At 37.7% G+C, this 17253-nt stretch overlaps 1 protein-coding gene across 2 annotated transcripts in view; it reads left to right on the forward strand.

Annotated features, from left to right (window-relative positions):
* Nucleotides 1-17253, forward strand: part of RSPRY1 (ring finger and SPRY domain containing 1) — a 45290-nt gene that overhangs the window by 3239 nt on the left and 24798 nt on the right. For both annotated transcript variants that reach the window (XM_060132113.1, XM_060132112.1), the window contains exons 2-4: nucleotides 10799-11300; nucleotides 15765-15817; nucleotides 16507-16619. In XM_060132113.1, the coding sequence (XP_059988096.1) occupies nucleotides 10954-11300; nucleotides 15765-15817; nucleotides 16507-16619 (513 nt within the window). In that variant the 5' untranslated portion in view covers nucleotides 10799-10953. The remainder of the gene's footprint in view (nucleotides 1-10798; nucleotides 11301-15764; nucleotides 15818-16506; nucleotides 16620-17253) is intronic.

Below are 17253 nucleotides of genomic sequence, written 5' to 3' on the forward strand. Positions count from 1 at the left end.
CAAGTTAGAAAATTAAAGAACAGAACAGTTATGAAGTAATAAATGCCATAACTTGGGCCACCAGCTTAGGAGGAGACTTTCACAACTTTTAGGAATGCAAAAAAGTGAATATGTGCCCTTTGGTTTATCTGTTCAATAAGTTGGCTTTTGATATAGTTTTCTTGCCAACCTTTATGATTAGAAAAAGGTACGTATTTGTTATATTTTACTCTCAGTGTCCATTCCAAAAGGGAATGCTTGCTGGTTCAGTATGTAAAAGCATGTTTAACTGTAGATAACTATGATATATACAAGGCTAAATGAGATAAAGTTATCTAATAAGTAGTGATAAGCTCTTAGAGAATATTCCCCTTTCTCCCTCCCTAAGCTTTTGAAAACTAAGAATGCACTTGAGACAGCAAAGGATTGATGCACTCCTTAAGTTTGTTAAGGAATGAACCCTGTATGTAGCTTTCTTATTGCTTGAAATTGTAGTTTCCAAGCATAATTTCATGTATGTATATATACATCAAGTAGAAGGTTTTGAAATACCTTACTTGGCAGGTTTATTATTACCTCAGCTTAATGTTTCAGTGTTAGTTTTTTTTTCTTACCCCTTCTACCTCCTGAAGAATTAAGTTTCCTCATCTGTGCTCCTTTAATGCAATGATTCTCAAAGTATGGCTCCTACCTGGCCCCTCTACTTTTTTTTAATTCTTATTGCTTCATAGTTGTTCATACCTACCTATGCCTAAAGGCTACTTATTAATAACCTGCCAAGTAAATTATTGAGGATTACTAAAACATAATATTCATAAACTAAAACTGGCACAACATTTGAGTTTACTGTTATCTCTAATACCTTTTTCTTCCAGGAAGTACTGTCATGGGAAACTTGGCACCAATGCAAAGCTTCTTACATGTCATATGCAGAATGGGGATTCCTACAATATTCAGGAAGGGATGATGCTTATTTGGGATGCATCATCAGTATTGTCTCAAATTGATCTCGGTTTTTCATCGTGTTTCCTCTTTATTTTTCATTAGAGTTACTGTTAGCTTCATCTTTAGCAATTTAATTTATGGACTTTCAGTTAACCTTTCACTGTGTGGTCAGGGATATTTGTACCAACAATATTTTGGCTTATTTAAGACATGAATATGTTGCAGTGCAAATATAAATCCTTCATTCCTCTTTTGCTAATGCTGATTTATACAGTCACCTAAAAACTTGCTCCTGTGGAGATACTTGAATGTTACTAAGTTCCTTTTCCACTGGAAGAATGGGGGAGCGAGAGGCCTCCTCCTAGTGAACCTGACACTATATGCATGGGCTTCTGTGGCAGGTGCTATATTATGGGTTGGGCACTCTGTGTTGTCTGTCCTTCATCCCTTTAAGAAGAGCACGAGGGACCTTTTTTCATCTTTGCTCTGTGCCTGGCATATAAGCATTAGATTCATATTTATTGAGTGATGTTGTCTCAGCTTCTCAAAGAGATAAATATTTTTTTACAGATTTTTTTAACATTTTTATTGGAGTATAATTGCTTTACAACGGTGTGTTAGTTTCTGCTTTATAACAGACTGAATCAGTTATACATATACATATATCCCCTTTACAGATTTTAGAATAAACTCACTTAAAATGCTTATTGAATACCTGTTAGGTTCTGGTAGGTATACAGTTGAGAGTGCAATTGAGTGTTTTCAGACACCACTTTAAGTGGATCTCATTAAGGAAAATGTTGCTATTCATACTGTTTACACATTTTGTTTGCTTTTCTTAATAGCAAAGAGTTTCCTATAACAGAAAAGTCCTTTTCCTTCAGATTTGTTAATCATGTATGTGTTTGAATGACACATCTATATTATTTCCTGTTGTTTGGTCTCCTGGAGGTGAAAATCCCAAACAGCATGGAGTATTAAATTTGTTTTTCTCCTCTGTGTGGTAGCCATCATTAGCACTTACCTCAGTTCTTTCTTAGCATTTCCTTTTTGGGTCCAAGGCAAATTTTTCAAACTTTGAGACCAGACAGGGATTATTCATTTCTCTCTTTTTTTTTTTCCCTCTCTTTTTTACTGTTATTTGCTTCTGGAAATCCCTTACTCTGTCCTAGCCATAAATACTCCTCTAACAGTTCAACCAGAAAAATTATCTACTTTTACCTCAAAGATGTACTTTCTTAAACCAACCTCAGTGCATAAGAGAAATATCAGAATCATTCAGTGCTTTTCCCAGACAACTTGAAGGTTACAATGCAGGGGATAAGAATACTCTATGTGACTTAAACCTCAAGTGCCCAGTGCCACTGCAGACAGTTTTAGACACCTGGACGACATGTAAAAATATCTTATCAGAGCTGCCTTTCCTTTTGGGGGAAAAGTGAAGTTCCAACCAAATATTTCACAATCTTTCACTTCCCTTTCCCCTGAATATCAGATACCTTAGAGTCTAGAGACAAAAAATGCTCTTGTTAAAATGTCTTTAGGTGGTTTCTGTTTCAACTGGCAAGTGTACTCTTGATATACAATACACCGTTCTTATCTACTTTGCTACCAAAGAATCTTGTTGCCCTCCAAGTTTTCCCCATTTAAATACAAGAAAATTGTGGTCATTGGGGCGTCCTGCAGGATATTTTAAAAGCAAATATATTTCTGGGTGAGTTTCCCTATCTTGATAGGGTTTGAGTTATACAGGTATACGCACTAGACAAAGTTCAGCACATACATGCTTAAGACCTGTACATTTCATTACATATAAATGTAACCTCAAAACATATTGAAGTCCAGTTAGTGATATGCATACTGAATTTTTTAGGGGGAAGTATACTGATGCCTTTGAAATGCATCAAAAAAAATAGGTGGATTGATGATGGATAGAGATGTGTAGAGATGTGATAAAGCAAGTATAGTAAAATGTAAATGGTAGAATCTAGGTGCTGGGTATATAGGTGTTCACTGTAAAATTCACCTTTGCTATATGTTTGAAATTTTTCATAATAAAATGTCCGAGGGGCATAGTGAACACTAGAAGCTATCACTTGTAATGCATTAACTGTCTTAGGGGAAAAATCCAAAACATTTTCTAAGGAGAGAAAATCATTAATATTTCCAGTGTATTATATATTGTTATTGTTCATGCTATACAATTTAGCCTTTGAGTGGTGGATTGGAAAAAAGTCCTGCATCCACTGTTTTGGAACAATGAGGTAAAGATGACAGCAATAGTAATTTTATGCCCAAAGTTTGGTTTTTCTTCTTATGGTCATTCATTTAACCAGCCTCTCCTGTCTTGGCAGCACAATCCTGAAGTCTTATTTTCAGAGAAAAGAAAGTATTCTTAAAGTCACTGAGCTGTATTATGGTTGAATGCAAGCAAATATTTGAAGAGATGAATCATTGATTCCTGGACCATTTGTTAGAGAGGGTTAGGCCATTTGGCAGATGTCTCTGTGGTGAGCTGTTTATGATGGTAGAGGTCTGTGTTTTTTGAACCAGACCTCACTCCTTTAACACTAAACTTACTGAGAGCCCAAGTTTGTTTTTTCCCCCTCTCAGAGCGGCTTTAAAACATATAAAATGTAAAATTAATAAATCATAAATGATATAGAAATGGAAAGAATAGTCTTTACTTTCTTTTTTCAAAGGGGGAGGATAAAAATAAATATTACTACACTTCAGAGAAGTAGATTTGCAAAGGAAAGGTTTGTAATTATGCCCTTTTAGCAAAATAGTCATGAACAGTGTAATGATTTAAAAAGCATTACCATTTAGATGGTAAGAAAAGTATTTCTTTTTTTTAAATAAATTTATTTATTTTTATTTATTTATTATTTTTGGCTGTGTTGGGTCTTCGTTGCTGCCTGCAGGCTTTCTCTAGTTGCGGCGAGCAGGTGCTACTCTTCGTTGCGGGGCGCGGCTTCTCGTTGAGGAGCACAGGCTCTAGGCGCCCAGGCTTCAGTAGTTGTGGCTCGCGGGCTCTAGAACGCAGGCTCAGTAGTTGTGGCGCACAAGCTTAGTTACTCTGTAGCATGTGGGATCTTCGTGGACCAGGGCTCGAACCCTTGTCCCCTGCATTGGCAGGTGGATTCTTAACCACTGTGCCACCTGGGAAGCCCAAGAAAAATATTTCTACTAAGCAATGGCATCCAGTGGTATCACTATCATGAAATCAGTTGATGATTGCCACGGCTGCAAATCTGATAATTGTATATATTTAAATTACGTGACTAGCTTTTTTTTTTTGGTTTCAAAACTGACTTGACCATCTAATGCTAAGTAGTCTTCAAACTTAAGGTGAAGTATATAGGTATTACAAATGTGTTGCCTTTACATAATCTCTAGTCTTACTCATTTTCCATTCCATTCAGTCTGTCAACCCTTGGATAACATTACCCATAAGCAGGGTACTGTCTAGGTCCAGTATGATGCTTCATAGGACGGATGTGGTGGGAAATACAGGGAGCTGTTTCATTGTGTTAGTATGTACTGTACATGATCACTAATGGATGTAACTGTTTCCTAATGGTTATTTTGGCTAACCTCACCAAAAGACTATGTTCAAAGATAGTCTCAGTTCATTTTTCTGGAAAAGGAGATTAACTTTTTAGACCCCAGAAGAATCACCCTTTAGTGTTTCAATTTGTCCCTTCGTTCAGTCAGGAAGTCCTGCCTACGGTGCCAGTTTCTGTGTTGGGTTCTATAGCACAGTGATTTCCAGACCTGGCCACCATCAGAATCACCTGGGGAGCTTTTAAGGAAACACTTGCTTGGGCCACATCCTAGAAATTCAGATGCTGGCTATTTGGAGTAGAACGAGGAATTTGGATTTTAAGAAGTACCTAAGTGACTCTAATGCCCATCACCTTTGGGATTATTAAGCTACAATCTTTTCCAAGGTTCTTTGTCTAAAAGTATAAATAAGTAATAATTATTTCAGTACAGGGTAGATGAGTTCTATAAAAGATGAGTTTGTTAGTTATCTTAGTGCTCTTAATTAAGACAGATCTGATTCCAGAGCCCCCACCTCCCAGGTTATCTGGTTACTTCTGATTAGCTACCTGCTCATTTTATAATATATTGCATTTTGGGATCCATTTTACATGTTGGGCACTGTGCCATGTATTTTACATGTACTATTTCATTTAATCCTCATAGAACTACTATGAGGTGTAAGAACTATTACTATCTCCATGTTTTTTGTTTTGTTTTTTTAATTTATTTATTTATTTATTTTTGCCTGTGTTGGGTCTTCGTTACTGTGTGCGGGCTTTCTCTAGTTGTGGTGAGCAGGGGCTGCTCTTCATTGTGGTGCGTGGGCTTCGCATTGCAGTGCTTGTTGCAGAGCTCAGGCTCTAGGTGCACGGGCTTTAGTAGTTGTGGTGCACAGGCTTAGTTGCTCCGCGGCATGTGGGATCTTCATGGACCAGGGCTCGAACCCATGTCCCCTGCGTTGGCAGGCGGATTCTTAACCACTGCGTCACCAGGGAAGCCCTCCATGTTTTAAAGTGTGTCAGTAGTCAGGATAATTAGAATGCATATTTGGAAATATTGCAGGGCTGAGACCTGTGCCCAAACTGTGTGACTGCAAAGCCAGTGCCCTTGTACTGTAGGTGGCCTCTGGCATCCTGTACAAGATCTGTACATTGAATGTTCCTGTCTTAAAACGATGGTCTTTGGAAAGTGGGCCACATAATGCTTTTTGGAATGAGATAAAATGAAGCTGTCTAAAGTGTAATTGTTTAGCTTCACTACCCAGTCTTTTGCCTAAGGTATTCACAATTTAGTCTCTGAGAAGTGTCATAAGTGACAACCATTTCCAGATGAAAAGCTATACATTTTTTAGTGCTGAAGAAATCTGAAAGATCATACACTTTGTTCACTTATTTGTCCTGCTTTTGGCTGTAACCCTCAGAAAAAAATTAAAGATAACAGCTCTTATTTTTTCCTTGTATGTTTCATAGTCTTTGCTTTGAAATGCCTCCTGGCTTCTCCCCCCTAATTAACTTATTTATACCTGGTCTTTACAGATAGTCCTTACAAAAGAGTCTTTGGTTTTAAAATATTGAAAATACTTGTATTTTTTTACTCCATTTCCTTCTCTGACAAATTTTGTAGTTGACATCATTTTCTAGGTCATTTAAGGAAAATGACTCTTTTGGAAAAAATTGACCTGAACTATACTTGAGTTCAATTTGGAAATAGAAAAAAAACAAAAACAAAACAAAACAAACTCCCACTACATTTAATTCTCCTCACCTCCAAATTAGTCAGATTTTTAGAAATACCTGTATTATTGGATATCTTCCATTTGCTTTGAAATATACTAAATGGAAATCTGCATGGATTTAATTATTCTACATTCAGTTTAAATAAGCCTTAGCAAAAATATTTGGATAGAATAAAGTTTAAGAATTTGATGAGGACACGGGGAGGGGGGAAGGGTAAGCTGGGACGAAGTGAGAGAGTGGCATGGACATATATACACTACCAAGTGTAAAACAGATAGCTAGTGGGAAGCAGCTGCATAGCACAGGGAGATCAGCTCGGTGCTTTGTGACCACCTAGAGGGGTGGGATAGGGATGGGTGGGAGGGACACGCAAGAGGGAGGAGATACGGGGATATATGTACACATATAGCTGATTCACTTTGTTATACAGCAGAAACTAACGTACCATTGTAAAGCAATTATACTCCAATAAAGATGTTTAAAAAAAAAGAATTTGAGATCCAACAAACTTCCTTCCTTCCTTCCTTTCTTTCTTTCTTATGCATTTATTTTTTAATTAAAAAATTTCATCCATTTGGAATTTTCAAATATGGCTTGTGATACGAATCTCATTCCCCTTACATGGATAGTTAGTTGTATCCTAACAGATCATGTATATATCATGACTCACACTTTTCCACTGGTTTTTCAATGTCTGTAAACTTATTTTTAACCCACTGTTTTCCTCACAATCACTCCCAACATTGTTTCTTGTTAGTTATTCTAAATAGCTCTACAAGTGTTAGCATTAAACTGTAACTTTATAGGATCCCCTGTTCTCTCCCCTTCAGGGCTTTGTTTTCTGAGACTTGATCTCACCTTGACATCCTCAAATCATTGCCGATATTTTTACTACCTGATTTGTCTCCCTTCCTCAGGTATGCCTTCTCCAATTTAATGTGTCATGTTGGATTGAATCTACTGTTTGCATGTCATGTCCATCCCAACTTCCATACTGATTGCATGGAAAGGCTCTGGAGCTTTAGAGAAGCCAGTGGAATTCCCTCCTGCTCTGATAACATTGAGAGCACCTCCCCAGAAGATAGAGCGTTCATTCCCAAGTAGAGTTCCCTTGTATCAAATCTTGGACCACTACATTCTGCCATCCGCAAAGTATTAGCTGGCTTAGCCACAGACGTTTATAGACTATTGGTTAAGAAACTATGTTAATCCAGAGTATGGATTTCTGTACAGCCTTAAACGGAATGAGGTCGTTTTATATATACTGGTATAGAAAGATGTTAAGGGGGGAAAAGCAAATCATAGAAAATATGGTGATGTTCTAATTAATTTTTTTAAAGCCAGTTCGTAAGTACATAATAATAGGTGTGGAAACAGATTCATGAAGCTTTTAGCAGGGGTTACCTCCAGGAAGGGAATGGGCTATGAAGAAAGCCTTTCAGAAAAGAGCAAAAGACCTTTGCAGCATTTAGGTCTATAAAACGAACATGTATTCACTTTTTATGTTTTTTGGTTTTGTTTACTTGTTTGGGCCGCATTTCGGCATGTGGGGTCTTAGTTCGCTGACCAGAGATTGAACCTGTGCCCCCTGCAGTGGAAGCACAGAGTCTTAGCCACTGGACCACCAGCGAATTCCCTCTCACTTTTTATTTTTTAAAAATCACCAAATGTAAAATAGCTAGTGGGAAGCAGCCGCATAGCACAGGGAGATCAGCTAAGTGCTTTGTAACCCCCTAGAGGTGGGATAGGGAGGGTGGGAGGGAGACGCAAGAGGGAGGAGATAGGGGGATATATGTATATGTATAGCTGATTCACTTTGTTATAAAGCAGAAACTAACACCATTGTAAAGCAATTATACTCCAATAAAGATGTTAAAAAAAAATCAATGGATGTTGTAAAGCAACTATACTCCAATAAAAATTAATTTTAAAAAATGAATGGATGAAAAAATTTTAATCTAATAATTTAAGATTTCAAGGAAGTGACATTAGCTAAGCTACTGCCCAGTGGCAGGCCTGCCAGAAACCTTGGATTCTTACCTCCTGTCATCCAAATTGTTCCAGCAGTGCCTCCTCTGTGAACTTTCTTGTGGGAAGGGCCAACGCATCACTTTTTTTTTAACCTAATGTTTGCTGTCTGAGATTTTACCACTTTTTTTTTTAAATTTTATTTGGTTGTGCTGGGTCTTAGTTGCAGCTCTCAGGCTCCTTAGTTGTGGCATGCAAACTCTTAGTTGCAGCATGCATGTGGGATCTAGTTCCCTGACCAGAGATTGAACCCGAGCCCCTTGCATTGGGAGCACGGAGTCTTATCCACTGTACCACCAGGGAAGTTCCAAAGCATCACTTCTTAAATGTTGCTTTTTGGTCTTTCTCAGAAACCAGCATAATTTATAAGATCAACAGAAATTTATACCAAGGACCCTTTAAAAGAGTTATTTCTGATTTCTGTCTCCTTTTAAGCATTGAAATCTCTTGGTTATCTACCCTCTGGAGGGAATTATATACCCTGGCCCCTGCAGTGATGGGAATGGTATGGTATTACTTCCACTCTTTGCTGTTTTAGAATGTGTTCTCTTTCATTTATTTATTTATTTTTAATTTATTTTTGGCTGTGCCACACGGCTTGCAGGATCTCAGTCCCCCAACCAGGGATTGAACCCGGACCAGGGATTGAACCTGGGCCGCAGCAGTGAAAGTGCCGAATCCTAACCACTAGACCACCAGGGAATTTCCACTGTGTTCTCTTTTAAAAGGTTATTTTCAGCTGAATCCCTGCATCATATTCCTACCTATACTTCAGTCACATCCTTTAAAGTACAACCTCCAAATTTTGAACACAGCCTGACTATGTTGGGAGAACCAGGAACATCTGTCATATTGCTTGGCTCAGCCATTGCTGTCTTGGTAGTCTGGAGGGAGATAATGTCTATCCATTGCCTCTCCTCTCTCCTCTTCTTCCCTCCCTCCCTTACCCTGTCCCTCCCCCTCTCTACATATTAGATTAGATTAAATATTATATATATATTTTTTCCCTTCCATTTTTCCCCTATGAGCAGTAATTAGACTGGGCAAATATTTAAAAGAATTTACTACAAATCTGTCCAAAATAACAGAAATAAGTTTTCTCTTGCTTCTGATCCCACTAAATTATTTTATTTATATCTATTTCTGAGCCAGTGCTCAAGATATGAGGATGTAATTATAAATAGCCAAATGTTGAGTAGAGACTACCAGTCTCTAATCCTTATGTGTCTGTTTGTGTCCTTATGGGTCCTAGTCTTCAGGTCTCAGCATGATTTTTTACTTTTTGCTACCAGCCCCACGTTAGTCTCCTGCTTCCAAATCTTTACTTCTTTTTACATGTAACCAGATTTCCTCAGCTTAATGAAGAGCTGGCTCTATCATTAGGCTTTTTTTTTTTTTTATGATAAACATGCTGTGTGGGATGAGAATGGCCATCCACAAATTCCTGGAGCGTGGGGACTGTATCTTGTTCATCTTTATTCTCCCAGTGCCAGCCTGGTGCCTGATATGAGGTGCTCAGACAAAGATCATTGGTGCATCCCTGTTCTTAACTTTGTAGCAGTTGTGTGCAACAAACTTATCACTGTGAAAATGTAACCTTGTGATATATATTTACCTTCCCCAAAACAGAGTCTTGCTTACATAACAGAAAAACTTTGTAACTACTTATATGATTTCTGTAAATTCTCAAGAGTGTCTCCAAATGGGAAATCTATGCAGTTTGGGCAATTTAAACAGAACACTCTGGGCTTCCCTGGTGGCGCAGTGGTTGAGAGTCCGCCTGCCGATGCAGGGGACACGGGTTCGTGCCCCGGTCCGGGAAGATCCCACGTGCCACGGAGCAGCTGGGCCCGTGAGCCATGGCCGCTGAGCCTGCGTGTCCGGAGCCTGTGCTCCGCAACGGGAGAGGCCACAACAGTGAGAGGCCCGTGTACCGCAAAAAAAAAAAAAAAAACAGAACACTCTATCCTTTTATTATTCTTGTTATAAAGTGGGTGCTATCACGTTGGTATCATAACTTTTTTTTCTGTCCTTTTTTTAAACTTTATTTTATATTGGAGTATAGCAGATCAACAACATTGTTACAGTTTCAGGCGTACAGCAAAGCGACTCAGCCATACATATACATGTAGCCATCCTTCCCCATATAGACAAACATCTGTAATTAGATATTTTTATTTGAAACATATTAAAATTTCTCATACACTTAAATTAAGAAAGGAGACTTTTTTTTTTAATCCACAAAAGGAGCCCTTAAAACAGTTGAACACATTCTTCTCTTGTATTTCTGTATCGATAGAGATTTTTTTTTTTTAATCTATGGTAACTCCTGTGGTTGACAAGGATATAGTTTAGCAATCGTCTTTATACTATAATGATAGAAAGGAACCACTGGTTGTTAATTCTTATATAAAGACACCTCTTTGCATCAGAAACCTATAAAAAAAACAAAGATGATTCTTCACTGTAATCCTAATATCTATAATATCAAACTAGGAAAGTTTGAGTAATTGAGTAGGCGAGAATCTTTTATTCATTTTCCTTTTCATTTTTTCTTTTAGAACTGCCACTGGATGACCAGGATTCCTTGTAATTGATAATGTTGGAGATCAACTCTGCAACTTTCTTCAGCATTCAGTTGTTAAAAACAAATAGGATGCAGGTTCCTCAAATCCAGATTATGACAACAGTACTTGGAAAACTGAAAACTATCTAAATGATTATCTTTGGTTGGGCTGTGTTCTTAGCGAGCAGAAGCCTTGGCCAGGGTCTGCTGTTGACTCTTGAGGAGCACATAGCCCGCTTCCTGGGGACTAGAGGTGCCACTGCTACCATGGGTAATTCCTGTATCTGCCGAGACGACAGTGGAGCAGAAGACAGCGTTGACACCCAGCAGCAGCAGGCCGACAGTGCAGTACCCACTGCTGACATGAGGAGCCAACCCCGGGACCCTGTTCGGCCACCAAGGAGGGGCCGAGGACCTCACGAGCCAAGGAGAAAGAAACAAAATGTAGACGGACTAGTGCTGGACACACTGGCAGTCATACGGACTCTTGTAGATAAGTAAGTATCTGGCTCACGGTCACCTCCTATCTTTGACAAGCCTTCTGCCAGGAACCATAACTTTTGGACTTCTTCCGTTCATTAGGATATATTCGCCAAGCCTTGTTGCTCATAGGGCAAGGGGAGAATATTTTATTTCTCCTCTGATGGCAGAGTAAATTATAAGGTTTGATGTTTTTACTTGCTAACATGTATACCTGTCGGGAAATGTGTAAACATTTCTGTAGCAGAAAACACTATTTACAGCTATGATCTTTATTAGGGAACGTAGTCAGTATGGAGTGAGTTTGTGTTGAAGTTACAAGAGGTAATGGTTTCACGAAGACTCACTCTTATCTTGCTTGACTATCTACTCCACTGACCAGGGATTCAAGATGAGTTGTTTTACCAAGAGCATAGCTGCATGCAACTTCCGTTGGCAATGGAAGGACTTAAGTCAAGGAGAGTTTTCATCCTTCTCCCTCTTTTTTATCCCTTAGTTGGCCCTCTTAGATCCATTTGGGAAGCTTGTAAATTAAAAGAAACTGCAGGACACACCTGTACCTGTTTTGTTTTCCCCTCTGCTTTGTCTAAGTACGAAATCCCAGATTGAATCACAGTGAAATTAAAGGGCATTGTTCAAGTTGAAAAAAATATTTTAACTTAACCCTATAGCACAGTAGTTAGGAGTAAGTTTTAGAACCATGGTGGACAAAGTTTCAAATTCTAGGCCAGCCCCTTAACTAGCTACATGACATTGAGTAAATTACTTCTTTTAAGCCTCAGATTCCTCATCTATAAAAGGAGAATAATACCTTTCTTACAAGGATTATCATGATAAAATATATATAAAGCATCTAGTACGGTGCCTTGCATGTAACAATTGCTCAATAGAAGACAGTATTTTTTTAAAAGTTCTATCTGGGTTCTTTTTGCTTCAGGGTCAGCTAGTATATATTTAAGTATCTAAATATTTGATAATCACATTTATAAAAACACAGTTTTGTTTATTCCTGAGAAAGTATAGCATAAAGCAAGGTATACCTGTGCATATTATTCCGAGGTATTTTTTTTTCCTCATAGAAATAAATTTATTTTGCATATTTTTCTGTCTGCCATAGAGCATGCTGGGGGAAGGTAGTTCTTACAAATATTCACCATAACCAATTCAGAAAGGCCTTCCTAAGTTTACTAAAACCTGCCTTTGAAGTAGTTCTGGTACCTGAATTAATTTAATGTAATCTTTATATGTTTGTGGGAAATATCTCTTGAATATAAATCTATGCCATTTACATCCTCTAAATTCAAGCAAGGGTCTAGAAGCTGTTATGTAAAGTTTCTTCACAGTGACATTTAAAACGTGCTGTGAAATTATAATGAAAAGTTGTCCTTCCCAAATAAGGAAGTAAACCACAGCAGTGTTATTTAAGCCCATTGGAAAAACAGGTACAGAATAGACTTTGCTGTATTTTTTAAAAGGATGATTAAGAGAGTGTGGGGGCAAAGCAGGAGGAGCTTTAATTCCAAGCTTCAGGAAAATATTACAAATTATAAGAAAACTTGTTGCTAAAGCACATAATCCACTTATGTGAGGCAAGTAGTGTACACTTGAATAACAGCCTAACTTTTACCTTAAACCTGTTTGTACTGAATTATAGTTAAAACTCTTCTGAGAATGGAAAAATTAGGCAGATGCAGAGCAAGTATGAAGGGACATGTCGGAAAATATAATGGCAAAACGGGGTTCAGACAGTTTGTAAACATAGTTACATAGCTTATTTTTTTAAAACTGCTAAAGAAAAGAATTTCTTAACCTGCGAAGTTTATAAGGCTATTAAAACTAAACATAAAAGACAGGACAGAAGGGCTTAGTAAGAATATATGTAAAAGGGTGTATGCAGATATCACAATTATAAAATGACCTATATTTATTGTTCTCCTGTCTCGTTGTTACTTAGGAGAGGATGACCTTGATTTGAGAGGACAGTACAGTTATTAATGGCATAGTGAGAGACCTGCTATAGGAAATACACTTGAAATACACTTATTTTAAAATCATTTTGAAGTTTGATTATTTGCTTTTTTTTTTTGGTAGTAACTTTACCCTCAGATTGCTAATGGTATTAATGTTATTCACATGACTTTGGAATTTTAATTTGCAGGCTCCTCCTGATGGAAGTTTTTTTCCTCACTGTGTGTGTGTGTGTGTGTGTGTGTGTGTGTGTGTGTGTGTGTGTGTGTGTGTGTGTGTGTGTGTGTGTGTGTGTGTGTGTGTGTGTGTGTGTGTGTGTGTGTGTGTGTGTGTGTGTGTGTGTGTGTGTTCCCTGTCTTTTTCTCCCTTTCTCTCTGTCACCTTTGTTGTCTCCATCTGGGTCTCAGGGACCTTCAGTCCACAGCTGAACCTAAAAGTGGTGGTTCTGAGTTCCCATCCTACTGTAAGAAGCCCAGGTCCTGCTGCATGGCTTTCTCTGCCTTTTTCTGTCACCAGAGACTTGCAGGTTTATACCGGTTGCAGCTCAGATTATCATTCAGAGCTCTGCAACTCCTTTCACTGAGAGCAGTACCCTGTTCCCACTTTATTTGGTGAGTCTGCTCCATCACTTGCACAGGTGGGGTTTTGGTCCCCATTACCTGCCTTGCAGGCATAAAGCTCCTGGTGACCTCTGTCTAGTTCTTGACGCAGAGCCCAGTAGTCTTATGACTTTAGCTTTTGTCTTCCACCGGAAGTTTCTGCTCTATTTCTGTTCCACAAAGAATTTTATTTTGTTTTTTTGAGTGTAGGGATGTGTATGTCCTTTAAGTGTGTCTGTATAGAATTCAGGTGCTCATATTCGTTATTGGTCACTGATCTTGTTATATTTTTATTAGTTTGCCCTTCTTCCCTAATCCCATTGTCCTTTTTACCACCCACCTCCAAATATCAGTAGGTAATCATTCTACTGAATTTAAGGTATGTTCTTCCAATATGCCTGGCATATGTTTGTTTATATCTGTATAGGAAGTTTATAAATATTGTTTTGTGTATGATTTTAAAATTTTACATAACAGAGAAGTCTGTTTGGTTTTAACTTCTCTCAACATTATATTTGAGACCTATGTTGCTGTACATAAAGCTACAACTGCTTCTGACTGCTACAGAGTATTCCTTTGTATGCTCAAAAGTACTATATTTTGTTATCATATAATCTGGTGACAGTCACTTAGGTCACTACTTCTAAATTTTTTGTTCCTACAAATAGCATTGCAGCAAATAACCTCATATGCACCTGTATAATAACTTCTTTAGCATTGTTGAGTATATGCATACTTAATTTCATTATTGCCAGATTGCCCCAGAGCAACGTTTGTATCCGTTAGTTATACCATTTAAGACAATTCTTTTAAATAAGAATTTTCCCTTATTATGAAAAGGCACAGGATGTGTCAAACACAGGCACCTAATGAGTACCTGAAATGAATTTAGTAATTCGCATATTGCAAGGTTATTCTGAGGATTAAAAGACTGAATAGTTTTTGTTTTTGTTTTTTTCACAGTGAAACAGAGAGCCACGATATGTAAACAAATAAGCAGTGAATATACTCCTTAAATAATTAGATTATCATTGTTTGATGGGAAATATTTCATTCATTATTAAAAGTTCCCCTAGGGTCCCAGGTGGCGCAGTGGATGAGAGTCCGCCTGACAATGTAGGGGACACGGGTTCGTGCCCTGGTCCGGGAAGATCCCACATGCCGCGGAGCGGCTGGGCCCGTTAGCCATGGCCGCTGAGCCTGCGTGTCCGGAGCCTGTGTTCCGCAATAGGAGAGGCCACAACAGTGAGAGGCCCACATACAGCAAAAAAAAAAGTTCCCCTAAAGCACCTCTTTGGATTCCTGAGATCACAGTTTGAAAGTCCACTGAATTAAGGGGAAAATGCCATTTTAGAGCAGTGACTAGAAGATTAAGTAGCTTAAGTTTGGTTTCTTTTTCTTCTAACACCATTTTATAAAGTTTAAGCACATAGTGATATTTACCAGAAGAACACTTAAAAATGATGTTACATAGGCCCTTGCTTCTGTAAGTCCTCATTTGGGATTGTCATCTCCATTCCTGGTGATTCTTTGAGGTACATGTGAGGAAGATGATGTTGTCCTCCCTGGCTTGTCTCTGTTGGCATTGGGCCACTAGAGGTAAAGCTGAAAGTGGGCTCTGGGCTCCAGTATTAGTCCCATGCTTTGACTTCAGGCTACATGGTGGTCCTTTCATGTGCCCTTTTGCCCATTTTATTTGTGGGCCATCATAGACAGTAACCTTGGAAATGAGCACACGTGGTGTGCGTTTGTCCTTATAGATTATAGCTCTGGTTGTCTCCTCCATCTCTTTCTCTACGCTCACTAATGTACATTTCTTTCTCTTCCTACCCCCCCACTTCCAGTTTGAACTTTTATTTGAAATTGTCATTTCTCATTTCTTCAAGTTTAATGTCTTGAATGTTTGTTTTTCAGTGATCAGGAACCTCCCTATTCAATGATTACATTGCACGAAATGGCAGAAACAGGTATTTTTAAAGTTTTTTAAAATACTTCCTAATTAATGATCATGAAGAAGTGTAGCCACTTTTTTTTTTTTTTAATAAAAGACTTCAAAAATACTTAACACATATGATGAAGGAAAAAACCCCTAGTCTATGGAAATTTTCTTGTAAAAGGACAATAATTAATAAGCACTGTATTATATCCTGAGTATATGCTGCATATTTCAGTAATGGTTTTATCTCACTAAAATTATTAAAATAAAATTATTTTTGGCATTGACAGATCTTCGACTATAACTCTTCTAGAATGGGGAGGATAATTTTTTTGTCCCTCAATTTCCTAAATGTCATTCTGAAAATAGAGCCAACTGTTTCAGATACTTAATCTTCTCAGTTAACTCCTATGTCATAAATAAGATGCTGGAAACTATTTAATCATAATTTGAGAACCCAGAACCATAGCTTAAATGTTGTTCAAATAAAGATACCCCCAAATCACCAGACTCCTGTAAGTTAGGATTCTTTGTCTCTACTGTGATGACTAGCAGTTGATGACCATGTCCATGCCAAATACTAGCTGCTTAAAAGCTATAGGATGTTTCCGTTTTCCAAGAGTGTTTCTATTTTAATGTGAAGTCATCTTGTGTTGTAAGTTATATATTCACATTTTTAAAATATGGCTCCATCGTATAATCTTCTTGATTTGCTCCTAGATGAAGGATGGTTGGACGTTGTCCAGTCTTTAATTAGAGTTATTCCATTGGAAGATCCACTGGGACCAGCTGTTATAACATTATTACTAGATGAATGTCCATTGCCCACTAAAGTAAGTTAATACTTATCTTTTATGAAACTGACATCTCCGCTTAAACACAGGATGAATGACCACAAAGAACATTTGATATAATGCATTTCTTTTTATATATTTTGGGTCTGTTTTATTTAATGTTAATTTCATTATGTAAACTTGTTTTTTATTACTAATAAATTGCTACATCCTCTTTCTGTCAATAGCTTACTCTAAAACTTTAGTTTAAAATTTTAAAAATGTTAAAATTGGAAGCATTTATATCTGAAATGGCAATCTTTGAAACTAGAAAAGAATGTTCAGTTGCTGAGCTGATTTTCTTTTCTCTCCCCAAACAATTTCCTCATAACAAAAGTTTTTTAAACATTTTCTATTAAGAGAAAACACTGTTATACCAAAAGTACTTTTGAGTCTTAAACATATTAAATATTGGCATAACTTTGATTATCCCTTATGTAGAATGAAAGTATCTAACTTTCATTGCCTTATTCCATATGGTCTATGGAATCCTTTTTTTAAAATTTTGGATTCTGGCATCTTTCATTTGTTTAAAGCCTCAGACATTTGGGCCTAACATGGAAAACATGGACAGAGGGAAAAGTCTTTGGCCTTGTCACTGGTGAATTGACCTTTGCCTAGTCTTTTAAAGTCT

Source organism: Lagenorhynchus albirostris, chromosome 19 (genome assembly GCF_949774975.1).
Source record: "Lagenorhynchus albirostris chromosome 19, mLagAlb1.1, whole genome shotgun sequence".
In the NCBI taxonomy this organism is placed as follows: domain Eukaryota; kingdom Metazoa; phylum Chordata; class Mammalia; order Artiodactyla; family Delphinidae; genus Lagenorhynchus; species Lagenorhynchus albirostris.